Source organism: Populus nigra, chromosome 18, assembly GCF_951802175.1.
Source record: "Populus nigra chromosome 18, ddPopNigr1.1, whole genome shotgun sequence".
Classification (NCBI taxonomy): domain Eukaryota; kingdom Viridiplantae; phylum Streptophyta; class Magnoliopsida; order Malpighiales; family Salicaceae; genus Populus; species Populus nigra.
Window position 1 is genome coordinate 302,323 of NC_084869.1, and position 20,832 is coordinate 323,154.

Below are 20,832 nucleotides of genomic sequence, written 5' to 3' on the forward strand. Positions count from 1 at the left end.
CAACCAGCCTCTAGCGGCAACAATAACACAGTAGCGTCGCGCCCACAGACCAGCTGCCTCTTGGCCTTTCCACCAGCCACCTGAAATAGGTCCAGCAGCGACGCCCCCTTCTCGGTCGTTCCTCCTTACCACCAGCCACCTAAAGCGGAGGAGAAGAAGCCCTCCCAGCCACCATATCTGCCATCAGCAGAAGGAAAACCAACAGAGAGGGAGAAGGTGGAGGAACTGGACAGATCTAAAAAACAAAATAAAATGAACTGCTTATGCATTTTCTTTTGTTGCAAGTCATGGTGAAAGCCACCACAGGCAGGGAAAAGAAGAGAGGAGGAAATCGTTCTAGAGGCCCCTGTTTGTTGGACTTTCCTGTGGTGGCACGTGAACCTACGCGCCGCCAGTGGGGGTGGTGTGTAGAGGAGACGCGCCGCCAGTGTTCCACAATCACAAAAGATTGCCAGAATTCTCCAGCACTGTTCCTGAAGTTTTTTTGTAATTTTCAAATGTTGTTGTGTATATTTAGATTACTAGTATTTGATTTATTTAGAACTTTTGATATTTTGTAATATGTAAAAGGGATGTGTGAGTGGAGCATAGTAAAAAGTGATGATGTTAGTGTGTATTTGTATTTTTTTTTTAATTATGCTTTCTTTTAATGATAAAATAAAAAGGACCGAAATAATAAAAAGAAGAAAAAAGAATTAAGTGATTAATTTGAATATGGTTAAATATCTTAAGGATAAATAAAATCATGTTGTATTTTTCATGAAAATGTAAGAACATGTTTCTACATATATTTTGAGATTTAATAACTGATTTATTGAAGCCTTAGAATTTGGCTAATATTTTAAATTACATCAAATCACGAAGCAGCTTACCTCAGGTAAGGTGTACTAGGTGTGTTAATACCTTTCCTAGCCATAACCAGTCCCTTATCCTCAAATCTCTAACAAGACCAGTACATCCAAGTTTCCTAGTAGCCTTGAACCAAGTACTAGGTGGCGACTCCCAAAAAACAACCAAAGAACAAAAAATTATCATTGACGCCGCGCGGGGGACGTGTGACACTTGGCATGATGCTATGTGTGATGAAATTAAGGCCTTGCGCTCTAAACACACTTGGTCTTTAGTTCCCTTTCATCCTTCGATGAATGTTGGCAATTGATAGGTGTATAAGATAAAGCATCGTGTTAATGGCAGTGTTGAGCGTTATAAGACGCACCTAGTTGCTAGAGGTTTTACCTAGCAAGAAGGCATTAATCACTCTAAAATGTTCAATCTAGTTATTAGGCAGACAACCGTTAGATTAGTCTTATTGATTGCGGTTTCCCGTACTTGAAAGATTCATCAACTTGATATTCATAATTCTTTTCTCAATGGCATTCTTACTGAAGGAGTTTACATGAAAAAACCTTCAGGTTTTGTTGACTGTGCTCTTCCATCTCATGTTTGCCGCTTGCACAAGTCCTTGTATGGTTTAAAATTGGCATCAAGGGCATGGTACACTCATTTAAGTGATTTTCTGCTTTTTATTGGTTTTCATGCCTCCAAGGTTGACACCTCCTTATTTATCTTGTCTGTTGGTACTAATATATTTTATCTTCTAGTGTATGTTGATGATATCTTGCTTATGGGCAACAACTCTGTTATGCTTCACTGTTTAATATAGTTACTGAGCTTAGAGTTCAAGCTTCATGACTTAGGCGCAGTTCATTATTTTCTACGTATTGAAGTTCAGTCCACAGGTTTGGGTTTGATGCTACGACAATAAAAATGTAAACCCTTGATTATAATTTTTCTAGGTTATTCAAATATGAAAAATTTAACCGATAGTAAAATGGGTTAAATTAAATTAAAGGAACCTAAATCAAGATAAAAATGGTGAAATTAATGAAATGAAAAGTGAACATAATACTAAATTGTTAGAAAGAAAAATTTATGGGGACCAAATGAATACATATGACCAAGAGGGGTCAATGTTCAAATAACAGAAGGCTAAGGGTTTATGTACAAATGATAAAAAGGGGCAGGGGGCAGGGGTAAAGGTGTAATTAACAAAAAGATAACACTATAAATACCATTCTATTTTCTCTTTTGCGATGACTTGCAAGAGTAGGAGAGGGGTTATGGTTCTATGATCTTTTCTTCTCATTCCTTCACAAAAGCTACACCAAAATGTTAATCTAGAGTGGTTAAAAAGAGTCAATAAGTGATAAAAGAGAGATATTTGGGTTGTTTAGAGAGTTTAGAGAAAGGTTGGAGAGAAGACGTATTGATGGCAAAAACTCCGACAGCTATAACTCCACCTTCCACCGTTATATCCAAATGTTATTTAAATATGTTGTTGTCCTCTACGTCTTGTACATTCTTACTAGAGAGATCTTCTATATCAGTCTTTGTTTGATAGATATTGCAGGAGAAACATTTTTAGGAAAGTACACTTTTGGACAATCTCATTTGTGGACCATTTTCTCCTCCATCTACAGTTGGATCGGGCTATGATTTGGATATGTTGTGCATCTAGATGCTATCTAGAGCTTGAATGGTAGAGATAAAAACAAACACTCTGAACAGACATTATGCTTCTTACACAGCAGGTCTACCAGTTTTAGGTCAGTTCGGTTAAACCCTAGTTTCAGGAAATTTTACTGTTGGATGAAGTTGATATTTGGATATGTTATACTTATATTAATGAGTTACAACGTGACTACATGGATTGTGTGGAATGTTAATCGTTTGTTATTTATGGTTGTTTGAAACTGCTGTCAAATTTTGGTGGAAAAAGGGAAGTTCAAGGTTTAGACAGTAACAGTTCAAGATTTAGATAGTAACTGTTAGATAGTAATAGTTTAAGGTTTAGATAGTAACCGTTAGACAATAACAGTTCAATGTTAGATAGTAACTGTAAGATAGTAACAATTTAAGGTTCAGACAGTAACCGTTAGACAATAACAGTTCAAGGTGTAGACAATATACGTAAGACAATAATAATTTAAGTTTTAGACAGTAACAATAAGATAGTAACAGTTCAAGACTTAAACAGTAACAATTCAAATTTTGGTAGACTTTTATATGAATACCATATAAAAAACTAATTTAATCACTCTGTTTTCTAGTTGACATGAGATTGTTATTTTATCCCGATTATAGGGGTGTTGCATTAGAGATCAAAAGTATCTCCAAGAAACTAAAGCAAGACTATTGTGACAACCCTACTACTGGGTGTTAAGGGGCTGATTTGGACAGCCCTAGGAACAAAAATTAATGGGAAATTAGAGTCTCATATAAAGTGATTAAGGTGAGGTAAGTTTGGGTTAAGAAATTACCTTAGATAAGTCTGCACGGTTCGGGTTAACGGGTTGCTATGTGAACGTGAAATAATGATCTAATTTAGATATGGAAATCTTGCATGAAATTATATAATGATGTTTGCTAGTTGATAAGAAAACATTAGAAAAGGGAATGAATGATATTAAATGATGGTTATGTATGGAGCAGGAGAGGCATCGACTACCGGACCCCAAGCTAGCAGAATGGGACCACAGAGAAGAACAAGTAGGTGTTTACCTCCTCATCTCTTTATATTTTAAATATTTTAATATATTCTAAATTTTTATTTGTTTATATTGTATGTTGATTTACGATAGTAAAGGATGAGAAATTTGGGAGTGAAAACAGGATTAAACATGACGTCTTGTGTCATGTGTGTTGCCGGAGAAAAAAAAAGAATTGTACAAGGTTACTGTGCATATTGTCATAATTCCTAAAGACAACTCAGGTTGATATAAAAGTCAGCCACTTGAGTAGGGGCAAGAGAAATTAGCCAGCCATAAGAAGAGCAAAGAGGAAAAAAAGGGGGAAATTATGGTTTTCTTTATTGAATCTATTATAATAGGTTGTTTTTTTTATATGAATGTATGTGTGAATTGAATGAAATTAGCATGAAAGGAATGAGGGAACTCTTGGTTCCTTAAGGCTATGCTTTCGACCAATTATGCATCAAAAGGGGAGGATGTTTAATTCAACATATTTAGCTTGATAATGTCTGTTTAATTGTGTTGAAATGAGGAAAAATACATGTTGAAATAGCAAGGATTGTGTTTAGAAGAATATTGTTCGAAAAGTTAGTAAAATTGATAAAAATATTATATTTTGATGTTAAGAGGGAATATTTAAATAAATAGAATAAATTAGCTCTTAAAAATACATTTTTGACACTCTTATATGATAGGTGATCTGCATCTATGTTGTCTAGTTAAATTCCATGATTTAATATAATGTTGATATGATATGTGAATTAGCGAATGTTGGATATTATATGAAGGAATAAAAGTTTGTGTGATGATGTTGTTATTTCAGACAGTATCTCAAATGTATATATGTTCAAGGTGAATGGTCTTTTGTGTGAATTGCCAAGTGACGGAAGTATCATTGACATAGAAAGTTTGAGAAGTGCGATATATGGTAGCATACATTTAGTGTATATTAAGATCCCGGGTAAGGGGATCACCATGCATCGATGCCTATAGGGCATGAACTAGCATATATTTAGTGTATATTAGGATCTTGGGTAAGGGGGTCACCATGCATGGACTAACATACATTTAGTGTATGCTAGGATCCTAGGTAAAGGGATCACCATGTATCGGCTAGCATACATTTAATGTATGTTAGGGTCTCGAGTAAAGGGATCGTTATGCATCGACGCCTATGAGGTGATGATGATACCGGTTAAATTGATATCCGTAATATGTTATGCGAAATAGTTGTGGTTGGTCTTATGGAATCGTGAATGGAAGTTGAAAATGGAAGATGAAACGGTTTTAGTAGTTGGATAAGAAAGAGTTCCAAAGAAACAAAAAGGAAGAAGTGAATAGAATATGAATACATATTTGCCTTTTTAAATTGTTGGATATTTGAGTTACTATATTTATGATATTCATATTTCAATAATATGCATTTTGTTTCAGGACCATCACATGCACGACAGGAGTAGATTCTAACTTTCGTTCACTTTTTGTTATCTAGTTATAAGGAGTATATCCTTGTATTTTGAGATATTAAAACATTCATATAACTTAATTTGTATGATTGATGATTAAACTTGAATAGATGAACTTAACTTTGAAATTCATATAATCATGTTTCATGTATGCGTGTTTATCTCATTTATTCCTCTATAATGATATTTATTGTTCAATGCATGTTATGAATATTGTAAGTTGTGATGAAGATGATGTTTGTGGGATTGAGACCTAGGATGATTAGGTTGTAATTAAGTTATAGATGTGAGATATTAGAAGTGTATACAGGTTATATGTCGATAACTTGGAACCTCCTGATATAGTGGAGACTCTACTGAAATTTTGGCGAAACTTTTGGTAGACTTTTACATGAGAATTGTATTAAAAAAATACTTGTATTTTTACATACCAAATCATAGGAAAGTAACTATAAAAATATATGAAAGTGTGGGGCGTTACAAAAAATATATTCTTGACATTCTTACTCGGGCTGGTATGACTTCCTGCAAACCTGTTGATACTTCAGTCTCTACTTTGAAAGTTACCATACTACTACCAGATGCTCTATTTTCTAACCCTACATGGTTTCGTCAAATCATGGGTGCTCTTCAATATCTTAGCTTCACTCGACCATATATTTGTTTTGTTGTTAATAAATTTTGTCAGTTTATGCATGCTCCTACAGATTCTCATTGGGTCACCATTAAACGTATTCTACGTTACCTTAAAGGTACGACATACTATAGTTTCCATATCACTCATAGTTCCTCTTTTTCTCTACATGGTTTTACGGATGCAAATTGGGTAGGTAGTATTGATGATCGCAAATCGATGGATGGTTACTTTGTCTTCTTTGGTCAGATGTCAATCTCATGGAAGTCAAGCAAGCAACGCACCGTTGCTCGCTTCTGTACTTAGACTGAATATAAAGCCTTAGCATATGATACTACTGAAGTTATTTGGCTTTAATATTTATTAACAGATCTACAGGTTCTGTCTGCCTCTACTCCTATCATTTGGTGTGATAATCTTGGAGCCACTTATCTCTTAGCAAATCCTATCTTTCATGCTCATATGAAATATGTTGAAGTTGATTATCGTTTTTTACGGGAATGGGTTGCGAAGAAAGAGATTCATATTCGTTTTTTCTCCTCTTAGAATCAACTTGCAGATATCTTTACTAAGCCACTTTCTGCTATTTTATTTAATGCTTTTCGTTATAAGCTTTGGGTTGCTCAACTTCAGGGGGCATATATATATATATATATATATATATATATATATATATATATATATATATATATATATATATATATAGAGGAAAACAAATTCATCACATTTTATTTAGGAAACCTCTTACAACAATCCCTTGTTAACCCAACTTCTTGAAAATCACATAGTAAATAAGATAAATCTTCAAATGACAATTTCACTTCGAATCTTCAAACTTCAAATAAGTTGTACAACAATTCAGCTAGCTCCTAACTTCAGCTGTTGACGACCCTACAATTTGCCCGAATCTCTCCTTTGTTACCAGTCAGAACTTCAATCTGGCCCATTTTCACCATTGCTGCAGCAAATTTTCTCTTCCAAACTGAAGAACTCCTTGCATTCGATTTCACTTCTCTTGCTGTTGCTGGGTTGGTCAAGAGAGTTTGATCTGAAGTGAACAAGCCTCGGTTTGCCAGTATATCCTTGTAGTAATTTACATCACTGATGGTTGGAGTACGAGTGTCCATTGGCACTTCCAAGTTAGGATCTGTACTATCTTCTGGGCAACTCTTCCTCAGACTGGCTGCATATTTGGAATCTAAACTTGGGTCTTGGCTATTTGTGCCACTGAAGTTGTATAATCTATCAGTGAAGGACGTACACTGTGAATCACCGATGGTGTGTGCTCCTGTTTTGTCACATGAATATATAGTGTTAATTAACACGGATTAATTTCTTGTGATTAATAAATTGATAATGATCTAGTTGTCTTCATTAAGGATGAATCAAAATGGTATCAAGAGTTCAATTAGCTGCTAGTTATATACCAGAGAGTGTAACCATTTCTTCTTGAGTTAAACCCTTGTCTGAAAATCTCTGAGTGAGTTGATCGACATTAAAGGTTGGGGGAGGTAAGTTGGAAAAAGTCTCCGAGGCTAGTGAAACTATGCCATCTCTTCTTCCTGCTGGAACATCATAGTCAATCCCTCCAGTCTGCACAAAGAAATAAAAAGGGTTGGAGCATGTTTACGTACAAATTTAATAATTTCCCAAGGAATCCGTAAAGGGAAATGGCTGAGCACAAGGTTTTTTACTTACTAAATCAAAGCTATCCCTTGCTGCAAATGCGAGGATATCAGCACACGAAACGACTCCTTGACACTCAGCTTCTAGTCTAGCCTTTGCATCGTCAATGACTTCAAAGCCACGCAGACTAGGGAAGTTTGCAGCAGAGTCCTTTTCTGCTTTGTTTGACGAGGTGGAGTCAAGAAGCACGGATCCTTCGCAACCCTAAATAAAATAATAAAAACAATTATAGGCCTAATCAAGTTAATAAATAACTTTTGAACAAGCATAAGCACATACCCTGACAAAACAATCGTGAAAGTGCATTCTTATAAGACCAGCAGCAACCCCTCTATCCTGATGGATAGCATGTCTAACAGCACCTCTCACAATGGACTCGGCCCTCCTGCATGAATTTCTATAGAACCCTACTTGAAGATGAGATTGCACACTTTGACAAAACAGGACTGCCACCCAAAAAGTTACACACATTTGAGTTAGCTTCTTGGAACTCACCATTATGCCCCCAATTTTGTAATAGCTACTTATATCCTTAATTCCCCTCTTACTTGAAAGCTTACATAATCTTATGCTATTTATAGTCAAAGAAAAGGAACATTATTCCACATTCATCCGCGATGATTGTTATTTTAAACAAATTTTGGTGCAAGTTGAGAAGCCACCAGCTTCGAAACAACATGTGGAAGAATAAGAAAAATAATTTTCTTACGAAAATGCTGATATCGTCCCTCGTATCTCTAGTAGGAGGAAACCCTTATTTTTCCTCTCTCTCTCTCTCTGTTCTTGACCTTCTTTTAAAAGGCATAAATAGAAATAAAACACAGATAACAAATTTTGAGCCAAGTATATGTATCTATAGCAAATTAACTAACCTAGTCTAGATTCGTACAGGTTGTATGCCCGAGTTGACTTTGGCAAAATTTATGGTAAAGTGCTTGCACGTTCATGGCCAGCTTCGAGGTAGCAATTAACTATGATTGCACTGTAATCAGAACATGCAAAAAGAATTACGAGGTGATCAAAGAAAAGAAACCTGATATTTTTTACTAATTGAGAGTTCGACAAATTTAGCTACAGAGGGAGAACATTCTGCGTGGCTAAAGATTTTGGAAGCTTCATAATTGTGTTTGACTTTTCAAAATCTTGCCAAGTAATTTAGTATATTTTAAAGTGTTTCTAATCCATACTTTGTACAAATTTAATAATTAAATTAAATTTATTGAACAGAAATAGAAAAAATTTAAAATTTTGAATTTATATAAAATTCAAGTATTTAAAAATCAATTATCTTAATATATAAATAAAAATATTTATTACAAATTTATACGTTTAAATACAATAAAGTTAGAATAGAGACGACAGTGGAAGTGGAAGAGAAAAAGGAAAAGGAAGGTCGTTCCTGGAACCATAAGGCCAATAAGAGGGTGCACATATGCTACCTACATGATTTATATCGAGTTCACTGGACAATCCTACTTCCAACCACAAATCTTAAACAAAATTTAGTTAGATCAAAACATCATCTCTGTATCTCTTATTTAACCAGCTGTTATATATCTTATAAAAATAAAAAAATAAAAAATAAAATCATCAAGTTTAATTAAATAATAACTTAAAAAAAATATTAAAAACCAATGCATCATAAAGCCTTGAGCTTAGTTGCCGATGAGCTACTACATTTTTTTTTTTTTTGGTCATCACTTCACACGCGAAACAAACTTTAATTTTCTGAATTTACATTGTAAGAACAGCATCCAAGAAATCTACTAAATATATTACTGTTCTGTATACAGTTTCACAAATCATAAAACAAACATGTTCCGGTTTATTTAATTACTTGTTAATTTATGCCAGTTTCAAAATCAAATGAATTTCACTTGATAATTATATTAAAAAGTAGTTTTAAAATATTTGATTTGATAGTTTTTTTTATTCCAGAACCATATCGATCCAGATAGCTGACCATATTGATATGACAGCAATTAACAATGGTTGTAGCCATAGAACTCTCGCTGTTGGAATTTCCTTCATCAAAATTCAAGAGTACAAAGACATTATGAAAGTATTATTGCTAACGTTAGCTGATTTCATTTTCCCAGCAATAATTTAGTCCAGCAACATAATAAGAAAAAAAACCCCTGAATTAGTCCCACAGTTTGTCAAAACCATGTGCTAGGTAAACATTTATTATGGATGGAAATGATGTTTTATAATTTTTTTAAATATTATTTTTTTTAGATAATCATTGAGAGTATATTGAAAAGACCATAAAGCCAATAGTCAAAGTAAAATACAAGAATATATATATAAAAAAAACTTAGAAAAAAAAAAGAAAAAATATTGATCTACTACAACAAATAATAAAAAGATTACCTAAAATTTCTTATTATCCCACAATTTGATGTCATCAGAAGATCTTAAGAGGTCATTTTTTGTATAAGTAAAGTTTGAATCCAGAGCATGCAACCAAATAGCAACCCAATGAAGAATGATGGAAAAACAATCAAATAAGCTTATAGTTCCCTTCTCAAAAACAATTTTAAATATCATTTTTTAATATTTATATAAATGAAAATTGAATTTTGTTATTTTTTTATTTGTTTCAATATTTGTTTTACTGATTTTAAAAATAATTTAAGATATCTCAAGATTTTTTATTTAATTTTTTAAAAATATATCTTATTTCTTAATTAAATTAATTAATTAAATGTAAATATAGTATACTCACTCTATAATATTTTATTTGATTTAATTAAATATAAATAAAAAGATGAGCAAGGAGATTTTATTATTGACCCATTGGCCACCAAGATTTTTTTCCATTGCGGGCTAAAGAAATGATTTCTGTTCGAGATTCTTGTATTGTGGTTGATATTTGTGATTTTATTACATTATGCTGCAAATTGATGTGAAATTATTATATATATATATATATATATATATTTGCAATAAAAGAAGAAGTCTTACATTTCTACAACTGTATATGCATGTATGTGATTAAAAAAAAAAAACAAATTATATTTTGTGCGATAAGGTCATCTTTCCTTTTCAGTACCTCAAGGCGGCAATCTTTTTTTTTTTTAATTATTGTTGTTGTTGAAAGCAAAACAGTTTCATTGGTAGATTAATTCCAAACAATGCATCACAGCTAACATTCTAAACCAAAAAAAAAAAAATTGTACAATTTGCACTTCAGCATAGGGTTTCTCACATTAACATTCACTTGATTTTCTGTTGCTGCATGCATCTGTCAAGAGAGTTTAGTTTCTTGTGAACAAGCCTCGATTTGCTAAGACATCAAGATAAAAGAGAGTTTTTCGTGCTTTATCAAGAGGGAAAACAGATCCAGTGAGCGGGTACTGTTACCGGTCATATTGAAGGCCAACACCAGATGCTGAAGGACAGCGACAGATTCGTACTCTCATAGAGCATTTATGCTTTCATCCCACAGAAATTTATTTTTTATATACCTCAAGCTTACATGAAAAGGGTTTGAGAGTTTTTAATAGAGTTATAGAAAAAGATATATTTGTTGAAAAACTTTTATAGGGTATTTAGACTTGATCTAACATAACTTTATTTTTTGCAGACTTTAAATATAGATGAAGGAGTCTTGAGAACTTTTGAGAAAACTTCCTTACTTGAAATTAAATCTTATGTTGGAAAAAAATTTATATCTCTAAGAATCATTTTCCATTGTCTAAAGTGAAGCTCTCTGTTTATAGTTGTTTGTAGGAGCTTTCATGTTATTTTTCAATGCAATGTGAAATTATTTTATTGATTAATTTTTATTTATAAGATCTTATATTTATGATAATATATTTTAAATATCTCATTTCAAGTGACATTCTTTCATTGGCAAAAAAATATAAGAAGATCCATTTTATTTTTCATGTCATTTATTTTTATTTTATTTTTTATTTTATGTAAAAAATAAAATAAAAATAACACATGGCAGAGTTTGATATGTAGAGATTTTTTTGTTTCTACAAATACCCTATTGAGACAAATTCACTTACATTTAAAAATAAAAACGCGTGTCTCAAAAATATGATTGAGAAGGTTTTATACTTTGAATATGTTTTTCTTAACTAAAATTTGATTTGATTGTATTAAATTTTTATAATAAATAAATATATTTTGTTATGAAAATAAAATATATTAGTCAAAATTGGGAATTTAAAGCTGAATTTTGATTGATATTAATCAAATTAAATGATAGAATTAATGTCCAGTACCATATTTGATGTAATTGCAGATTTTAAAGATCAAACAAATTTATCTTTATCTATGAATAGTAGCCAACAACTTTAACCGGCCATGTAACTCCTTTTTTAATGGTTGAAAGTGAATATTGTTGGATCATCTTTTGAAGATCTCGTCATCTTAAGTTCAATGGCGCAATCTGTTCGTAATCCTAACTACTAGTTGATGAGTTATGGTCGATGAAAAAATTTCTTCTCTCTTTTGTCTTGGTTTGCTTGCCTCCATTTGCAATTCCTTTCTTTCCTCCTTTGCTGCAAGAGAGGGGGAGAGAGAGAGAGCCTTTCTTGCACTAGTGTAAAGGAATATAGCAAACTGGCTTGGCATTCCTTGTGTAAATTAGGAACTTTTTTTTCTTTGCATAACTTAGACCTTACACGGATTAGGAGTTTTTTTTCTCTTTTTCCTTGGCTTGCATGTCTCCATTCGTTAATTTCTTTCTTTTTCTAATGAATTCGCGAGAGTGAATTAATTGCTGAGATAAAACAAAAGAATGTCCAGTACTGTACTGGTAGCCGGCTTGTTCAATTAAACTAGGAAAAATTATTGTTTTCAATCCGTCAAAATTTCACAGGCTTTGCTATAAAAGCAAGGGACATAGGCAAATTGTTTTGTCAACAATGTACACCCCAGCCAATAATTGTCTCCAGGTATCTATGTCCAATCTCATGCCTTTTTTTTCTTTGTTTTGTTCTTTACATTACTCTGTTTAATTGCTTGATCAGGAGCACTGGCGCCAGGACGTGACAGCAAAGGGGTCTCCAGGTTAGTGAGATGAGGCTTTTGACCTTGAAATCGTTCTATGGACGAGCGTAAAGCATTCTCCCAGATGCTTTTACCACCATCAGATCCTCCAAATGCTGATATTCTTCGTCCGCAGCTGTTCCTTGAATCAAAGCACCATAAACAAAGATCTGGGCATGCAATTGTACTTGTTACAAGTCTGTGAAGGGCGAGCCACATGTTGGTGATATCCGTTTCTCAACAGCCGCTGACATGGCATGATAGAATTGACTTCTTCATGTGTGACTGTTCCAGCAACAGCAAACAAACTCTCATGTCCCTGTCTCTGATCCATCACAGTGTGGCCAAGAGCATCACTCTCCGTAATAAATTCCAAATTATCAACAGATGACACATTATCAATCATGGCTGCCAGATGTTCTTTAAGCCTTCGAACCTCTTGAACATAAACTTTAATTGTTTTTTGCCGATTCTTGGGTTCTGCAGTTACTGTCAGAATTGTGACAGCGCATCCTTCCCTTCCAGAATCACCATGATCCGATTCAACTACAGTGAATGGTGGATTTGAACTCTTGTATCTTGTATTAATCCGGAAGTGCAGTGCAGATAGAAAAACTATCTTCATCAAAACATTACGCAAGTCACTATATGTTTGGACCTTGCTCATCAGAATCTTGCAGAACATATTAACTGAGAAATTTTGGAGAAACTCGTGCTGAAATATCTGTGGTGGCTTCAAACTTGCATTGCTTCCAGGGAGAGACCAATAATGCTCCACAGAGGGACGAACCGCATGCCTTTCCTTTTTAATGATGTTAGATTGGTCTAGAGAACTAGATGACTTTTCACGAGATGTTTGAGATGTTGCTATAACAGAGGCATCATGATGGCCTGTGGATTGTGTAAGGAAGATGGTTATGTTGGCTTTCGGATGTTGCTATAACAGAGGCTGGGTATGGTGGTTGGTGGCTTAAGGTGATTTAAGGTTTATAGAGGCCGGTGGCCTTTCACAGTCAGAATTGTTTAAAAAAGATGGAGAGACATGGTGTTTTTTCCAAGGTGATCGATCCACACCCAAATCAAATAAAGACCGATGTCGAAGACGATGGCAGAGATCGTCAAAGAAAATGGGAAAATTCTGTCAAATAACATTTCACTACAATCATAATTAGTTTAACAATTATGTCTTTTACAGTTTAACTGAAAATTCTAGCTTTTATTTTATAATAATATTCAGAAACATAACTATCGATAGTTATTTTTCATAACTATCAAATAACTTGGACGCGTCTGCGCTGTTCTGTAATAAACATGCTTCCATTAATACAAAGGCTTCCATTTATTCACCGAAGGACAAAATATATTTTGTTATATATATATATATAACTTGGACTAGCAAAAGAATTAGGAAGTTTACATAAATTTCAGCAATACTAACTTGGTCATACTGCAACGGTTGATGCGGAATTTTTATTTTATTTAAATGATGGTAAATTCAAGGGCATCATACCCTGAATTAGTCCCTTTGTTGTTGAAGTTATTGAGGGATTTGTCCAGTGGATTTACAAATTCAAAAGATGAAACTGAAACCCCTTCCATCTGCCCTCGCTTCTGGAGCTTAAATATCAGCTGGATCTGTCAGCAACCCGACAAAGGACTCAAAACATAGATATTCAAGTTGATGGGAGTATGAAAAGAAATATTTACAAAATCCAAACCAGTCCATAAACATTTCATATGATCAGAGAGCCATCGAACTCTCATCAGAGCAAGCCAGTGTAAATGTCAAGTCACAGCAATATACATGTTATTGGAAAACAGAAAACGTAGTATTATTAACAGACGAGGAAAATATTGAGCATCCAGCTTGAGGATTAATAACCCTGCCCTGCAAGCTCTTCCTTCAAGACATGTTCCCAATCTGAGGAACAGCTATCATACCAGCCAGCATGGGGTTGGTCTCCGAACCTATCGGTGAGGCGAGATTGAGTCTCAGCATCATCATTTATGAATAAACAGAACTCCTTCACAGCAGGTTTGTCTTCAGTAGAGTCAGCTCGATAATTTGGGATGAGAGGTTCCATATTTACATCCAAAGTTCTGTCTTTCGTTCCATCTTTACTCATTCGAGCAAGCCTTATCAGATCCATGTACCCATTATCAATTCTCACTCGCTGGTGCTCTTCCATATCCAAGGAACTTGAATTGCCGTCTCTGTGTTTCAAAATAACAGATGCTTCAACATCTTCTGCCTGGCTTGATGCACTTGACATGGAAGAATCCTGGGTGGTTACATCTGCCTTTATGCTATCTTTTTTATCATCTGTCAATTTGCTGACCTTGTTCAGATCAGAAGAAACCTTGGAACTTGACAATTTCTCTACAGCTGATATAGTCACAGAATTAGAGTTGTCATCCCGGCCATTTAAAATACAAAATCTGGTCATAACATCATCTGCATGGCTGCTCCTTCCTGACACGGGGGAATCCTGGATGGTATAGGACATAATGCTATCTTTTGTATCATGTGCCACCTTGTCAACCTGGTTCTGATCAGGAGAAACCATAGAACTTGCCAATATCCCCCCAGTTGCTGTATTCAAAGAACTAGAGTTTTCAACCCGGCATTTTAAGATACGAAATCTGTCCATAACATTATCTGCATGACTGCTTGCTCCCCTTATAGAATCCTGGAAAGATATATTGGACTTAGAGCTATCTTTTGTGTCATGTGCCAATTTGTCAACCTTGTACAGATCAGGAGAAACCTTAGGACTTGACAAATCCATGGCTGAAGTATTCAGAGAATTAGAGTCATCAACCCGGCTTTTTATGATATGAAATCGGGCCAAAACATCATCTGAATGGCTGTTTCTGCTCAAGATAGATGAATCTGGAACATTGTGAACAGGGCTACCCTCATCTTCAGCAGGCAATATGTCAGATGAAACCTTAGGCCTCAAAAGATTCTCCATGATCATAGAATTTTCGGGTACAACTGGGGCTGCAGAAGAAAACGCACAAGATTTTAGTGAACACATGCCTTCTGATTGCATAAATTAACGTGATGATAAGAAATAGGTAATGGGTTTACCATTTACTTTTTGGGAGCTGCCTTTCTCTATCTCTATCTTCAATCGATTAAAGCGAGTCATACAATTCACCAAACACAGTGAAGCTTCTGCTTCAAGCCATAGATTCTTATACAGAAGAATTTGAGACTCTGATTCTTCTTTGATCGGAAAATTCTGGGCAAGAACCTTCTTTATAGCCTGTAAATCACGTTTCAGTACCAAAGAAATTTCGTATTCTTTTCTTTCTTCTCTTTTTCATCCTTACACAGCAAGAATCATTTTGAGATTGGACTTTCTATAAAACACATGCGATAGCAACAAAAGAATACCTGGGTCACGTTATCGTCTTTGACTGTATCTGTAGCACCCCTCATAGAAACCAAATTTGACAGTTTCTCCTTTCTCTCATCAGACACAATTTTACACTCTTTCTCGTCCTCAAAATGCTGCAACTCAAGTTGGCCCTGAAAAAATAACAATATCAACAGTAGATACTGATGGGCAATTTACATCCATGTCCTGAAATTACATGTATTCAGTGTGGTGATAAGACATGGACTGATCTTACCGCAACTAAAATTTGCTGAACCATACATTACAAACCAATGAGAGATCAATGTCTGTGTGTGATGGGAACTGGGTTTTACAAGTTTCACCATTCCACCAAGCAGTGCCTTTGATTCGTACCTTTTACGAATCCATAGCTTCTTCCAGGCTATATAAAATTTAAGGTGTTATATGAAGTTAAACAGGATGATGGAATACCTTGTAAAGCTCAGATAACTTTCCAGGAGATTGAGAAGTGGCTCGCTGAGGAATCAATGATTCTTGTGTTGAATTCTTCCTTTCTGAATTCTTGGATATAAAAATATCAAGATTGTTGATCACATCTTTAAGAACATCAAAATCTTCATCCTTCAATTCACACGTGTCATTTGAAGAATAAAATAGAAGCAATTCTGAGAGGTTGTGCATTGTATCAACAAGTGTTCGAGCAGGCATCTTTGACGATGATTCCCCAACCTGTGATTGAGTGTGCTGAGCAGGAGCATGTTCTGAGGAAGGTGGTGAACATAAGACATGTTCTATAGCATGATATGGCACATGAGATGAACAATCATCAGGGTTGTCGTTGATTTTCCTTCTAACACCTGCAACATCAGAATTTTTCTTAGATGGCCATTCACCTTCTTCAAGACTTTTCTGCTTAGTGTGGACAGGTTTAAAATCAGGCAGTATACTTTCTTTCCTAGGTTCATCAATGACATCAGAAATTTGAGCTTCATTGCAATAGCTTGATTTCCTTTGGCAGGGTCCATATTTCACAGCATCATCAATTCCTTCTCTAAACAACACATTAGCAACTAAAGGCCTCTTAAAAGAAGAGGCTGGACGATGCTCCAGACTCTCATTATTGAAGGTCATGGAGATATTGCTTTGTTTCTCAGGGCAGTCTTTTACAGCATCATTAGTAGTGGAAGGGGAAATCTGAGGGCCTTGCACATTCAAGCCATTGCATGCCTCTACCTTATTCTGTGGATTCACAACCTCAGAACCTTTGAATGCAGATGGAAGAGAAACTGGAGCCCCTTTCCAGCATGGCGAGTCCACAGCAGGGAAGTAATGATCTAAACTCTCAGAAGTAATTTCTACAGAACCAGCAGCCTCATGACCATCCATGGCCAAATTGAAGAAATCTAGATTTTTGCAAGGAACTCTATTTTCCATTTTTTCTCTGAAAAGTTTATCCAAGAAATCAATAGAAATATTTTTGTTGCTAAGCAACTCTTCATGGTTTTTGGAGGGAAATTCTGCAAAGGAATCATCATTTTGTTTCAGATGAAAATTAACTTGGCTGGAATCATAGCAAACTTTGCCTTTGGAGCTAATAAATGGATTAGGCTCTTGCGCAAAAGAGGTGTTATTGCCAGCAAAATCCTTCTCATCACCATCAGTACCAGTATTTATATTTTTAAATGAATATGTATCTTGTCCCGGGGGTCTAATGACAACAGCAGGTGAAGGCTTCATCATTGGCATCCTATCATTTGAACTAGCATCACGCTTCCTTGAGGACTTTCCATATGAAGTGACATGCAGCATTTGATTGTTCGGAGAATTGACTGCATTTGAGGATGACACTTGAGGATAGGCCTGTGGTGCTGCTGGAGGGAATATCAATGCTGGTGGTGTTGTAGGCATGGACTTGGGTTTTTCAACAAGGAAGGCTTTATAATCCAGTTGTCCTGTGCTTGCAGACCCGGTGTGCATTTGCCTTCCAACCATGTCAATTCCAAGGGAAGTTTCTTCACATTTGCTCACATCTTTGAATGCAGAAAACCCTGCAAGTAGTAGCAATTAAGGAAATGTTAGATTATGGGTAACTCTCCAGGCTAAAAGTCCTTTATCTTACCATTTATTTTCCACTGGGTGCATACTTCAAAAACAGAACTACTATGCAATTAATGCCAAAAAAAAAAACAATTTAGTTATGATTATTTATAATTGATAATGATTCAGTAGATGGTAAAGAAGAGCTTCCTTAAAGACTTAAAATGACTTTAAGGGTAGAAGTAACACCAATGATACAGATCATGGCAGAGTAAAAGGGATATATTCCGAATCCTATATGTAATACATTAAAAATAATGACAGTGTTATTTACATCCCCTCAGTATCAATAAGGAATGGATAAGTTACAAAGAGGCTTAGCTTTAGAAACCTATAGTTTGCCCAGCAGTCTTCAGAAAACATAGTTAGAATAATAGATACACAGAAGAGAGATAAAAATACAATTACTCCACAATTACAAAGAAAACAAGACAAAATGCATATCCCCTCCATTGGATATGAGAGAAAATCACCATTTCATATTATGTTCATCCTTCTTATACTTTGTCAATGGGCATGGAGAAATTAACCAAATGACATGAAACAGAACAATTACAGACCAATATAGAGTGTTTGATGCACCAGACTCTGGATAGAGACTTCAAAATAACACTCATTCTAAGGTGGAGATGCAACTAAGAAACTATCAGTATCCAAGGTCTTTGGCATGAAGAATCGTGAGCACGGTAATTTGTAAAGACAACAAATTACTAATGAGTATGAATCGACAAGAACAAAATGCAAGGCTCAAAGTAGCATAAAAAGTAATTTTACTTAATTTTATACTCACTGATACTATAAATTGATTCTCAGTAATAACAAAACAGAATAATGAGACAAGGATACCTTGATTAATAAAATTCTCCTTCTCACAAAAACCTCCATCAAGTTGCAATTTTTTGCTCTGATTCCAATCAGTAACTCCCTCCCATAAGCCACTCCACTGAGTCGCATGCTCCAAACCCAATGAGCTTTGAGTATAATCATCGTGAGATGATCCATTAGACGTTCCAACATAAGAATTAGACAGCAATTCATAACCAGATTGGTGGGGGATTTTCAAGTGACCATCACTACCAATTGCAGGCGAGACATACGAGGACGGATAATACGGTACAGCTTCAACAAGGCTAGGGTTACTCTGACCATACAAAACAGCATCAGTCGATGCCAAAACAAGAGGGTGGTTCTTAGACGTCACCTGGGGAGTAGGTGATGAGTATCCAAACACATTTGGGGATGGTATGGAATCAAATTCCAGGTTGGGAATGGGAAAAAGATCGGGTCTTGAATTGGGAATGTGAGAGTTAGAGGTAGCCCAATTGTGTAAAGAGGGATTCAACCTAACAGGATAAGTGGGCTCAGTTAAATCCAAAAGGGGTTTTGCTACAGACCTATCAACAGTGAAAGGTGGGGCTAAAGGTGATAAATTTGAAGAGGAAAATGATGATCCACCTCCATTATTGTAACCATAAGGAACCCCAGAACCCATCATCTCATCAACTCTATATCTTTATGTTGTGGTAACAAATAACTGTATAAAATGATTAAAAACCACATAAATTCATCTCAATAAGAATCCTTAGAGTGATAATCAAGGCTAATTATCAAAAGAAATAGCTATGATTATCAAAAACAAGAATTATGCACAAAAACAGTCAATATATGATAAAAATGATGAGAATCAACAGATGGAAAACTGATGAAGATTAAAAAAACAAACAAACAAACAAAGAAAAAAGATGTTACCAGAGAAGCAGACTGCTGCCAAGAGAGACAGGGAAAGAGATATGGCACGTGTGGTCTCTCTCTTTCTCTCTCTCTCTCTTTCTCTCTCTCTCGAGTCTTGAAGATGAAGGTTTCCAAGGGAACATGTGTTGGTTTACTTGTGCTCTGTTTGGATTAATAAATTAGTGTTAACTACAAAGCAGTCCACAAAATATGAAAAATACACAAATTCAGTACCTAAATTATAACTTCTTGTAATTGTACCACTAACATTAGCCTAACAATCAAGCTCCCAAGTTATATTCTATTGACCCATCCAACTACAGTGGGATTGGTAGTTGGGAATGACTCTTTTATCGATCATACTTAAATATTTTAGTATTTAGTGATGCAGTGTTAAGTATTTTTCAATTGAAATATTTAAAAAAAAAAATTAAAAAATTGATATTAATACATTAAAATTATTAAAAAAATATTTAAATTTAATATTTTTCAGATAAAAAATAATTTAAAAATTACTTTAAAAAATAGAAATTACTACAGTACCAAACAAGACATCAAATACGTTGCAGGTTATATCTTTGTTTTTTTTTAGTAACTATTAATAACCATGAAACGCTTAAATACAATCACCTTGTAAAAAAAATATTGGAATAATGAAAAGATAGATTCCTATTATTCCACCGTAGAAAAAGGAAGAATCCATCTTTTTTCTTCTTTGGGGTATGGACCGCATAATTATGTTTTTGAGTTGCAAAATCTAAATCATTATCATTGTTTGCAATCCAAAATCAGGAGCTTTTAAAATTTTTGTTTATAAATTGAAAAGGGTTTCATGTTTCAACTTGATTAAAAGAATAGATGATGTACCAAAATCTAGTTTAGAAATAATTTTTTTTTATTGAATAATTGATTAATCAATTGGTCATAATAATTTTATTTAAATTGATAACTTATACTTGGTATTTTATAAGTTCAGGTGACTTATAGTTAATACCTGCAAAAGATTTTTTTTTGTGAATAACTCTTAGATGTTTAAGTAAATATTTTTTAAAAATACAATAATATTCTAGAAATGAATGTTCTCAAATATATATGCGATATAAAATGAAAATTATGAATATTTATTTTGAAAGATTTATGGTGTATTAATTTATAGTCTATGAGTTTTGTTCTTTTGTGGAGAGGAGAAGTTAAAGTGTAATTCTATCTTTATAATATTTTGAGTTGTAGTCAACCTATTTTATTCAGCAAAAAGATAGAGACATGATAGACCATAAGAGACTTTAATTCACCTAATATTATTGGTGGAGTGT

General features: G+C 34.4%; 2 protein-coding genes across 3 annotated transcripts; both read right to left on the reverse strand.

Annotated features, from left to right (window-relative positions):
- Nucleotides 1–6,339: 6,339 nt before the first annotated feature.
- LOC133678391 (peroxidase 5-like) lies at nucleotides 6,340–7,858 on the reverse strand. The gene is made up of 4 exons (XM_062100681.1): nucleotides 7,596–7,858; nucleotides 7,329–7,520; nucleotides 7,058–7,223; nucleotides 6,340–6,918 (listed from the first exon to the last, which is right to left on the reverse strand). Exons 1-4 carry the CDS (start codon nucleotides 7,812–7,814, stop codon nucleotides 6,506–6,508), a joined length of 990 nt encoding a protein of 329 aa, XP_061956665.1. The 5' UTR covers nucleotides 7,815–7,858; the 3' UTR covers nucleotides 6,340–6,505.
- A 6,167-nt stretch (nucleotides 7,859–14,025) lies between these two features.
- Nucleotides 14,026–19,671, reverse strand: LOC133677896 (uncharacterized). Of its 2 annotated transcripts, XM_062100034.1 has the most exons (7): nucleotides 19,538–19,671; nucleotides 18,635–19,322; nucleotides 16,639–17,739; nucleotides 16,163–16,548; nucleotides 15,727–15,861; nucleotides 15,418–15,595; nucleotides 14,026–15,327 (listed from the first exon to the last, which is right to left on the reverse strand). In XM_062100034.1, the coding sequence occupies exons 2-7, from the start codon at nucleotides 19,281–19,283 to the stop codon at nucleotides 14,198–14,200; spliced, it is 3,579 nt and encodes a 1,192-aa protein (XP_061956018.1). In that variant the 5' UTR covers nucleotides 19,284–19,322; nucleotides 19,538–19,671; the 3' UTR covers nucleotides 14,026–14,197. The 2 variants fall into 2 exon arrangements, with proteins under 2 accessions (XP_061956018.1, XP_061956017.1); XM_062100033.1 differs by having other exon boundaries at nucleotides 16,163–17,739.
- Nucleotides 19,672–20,832: the final 1,161 nt, after the last annotated feature.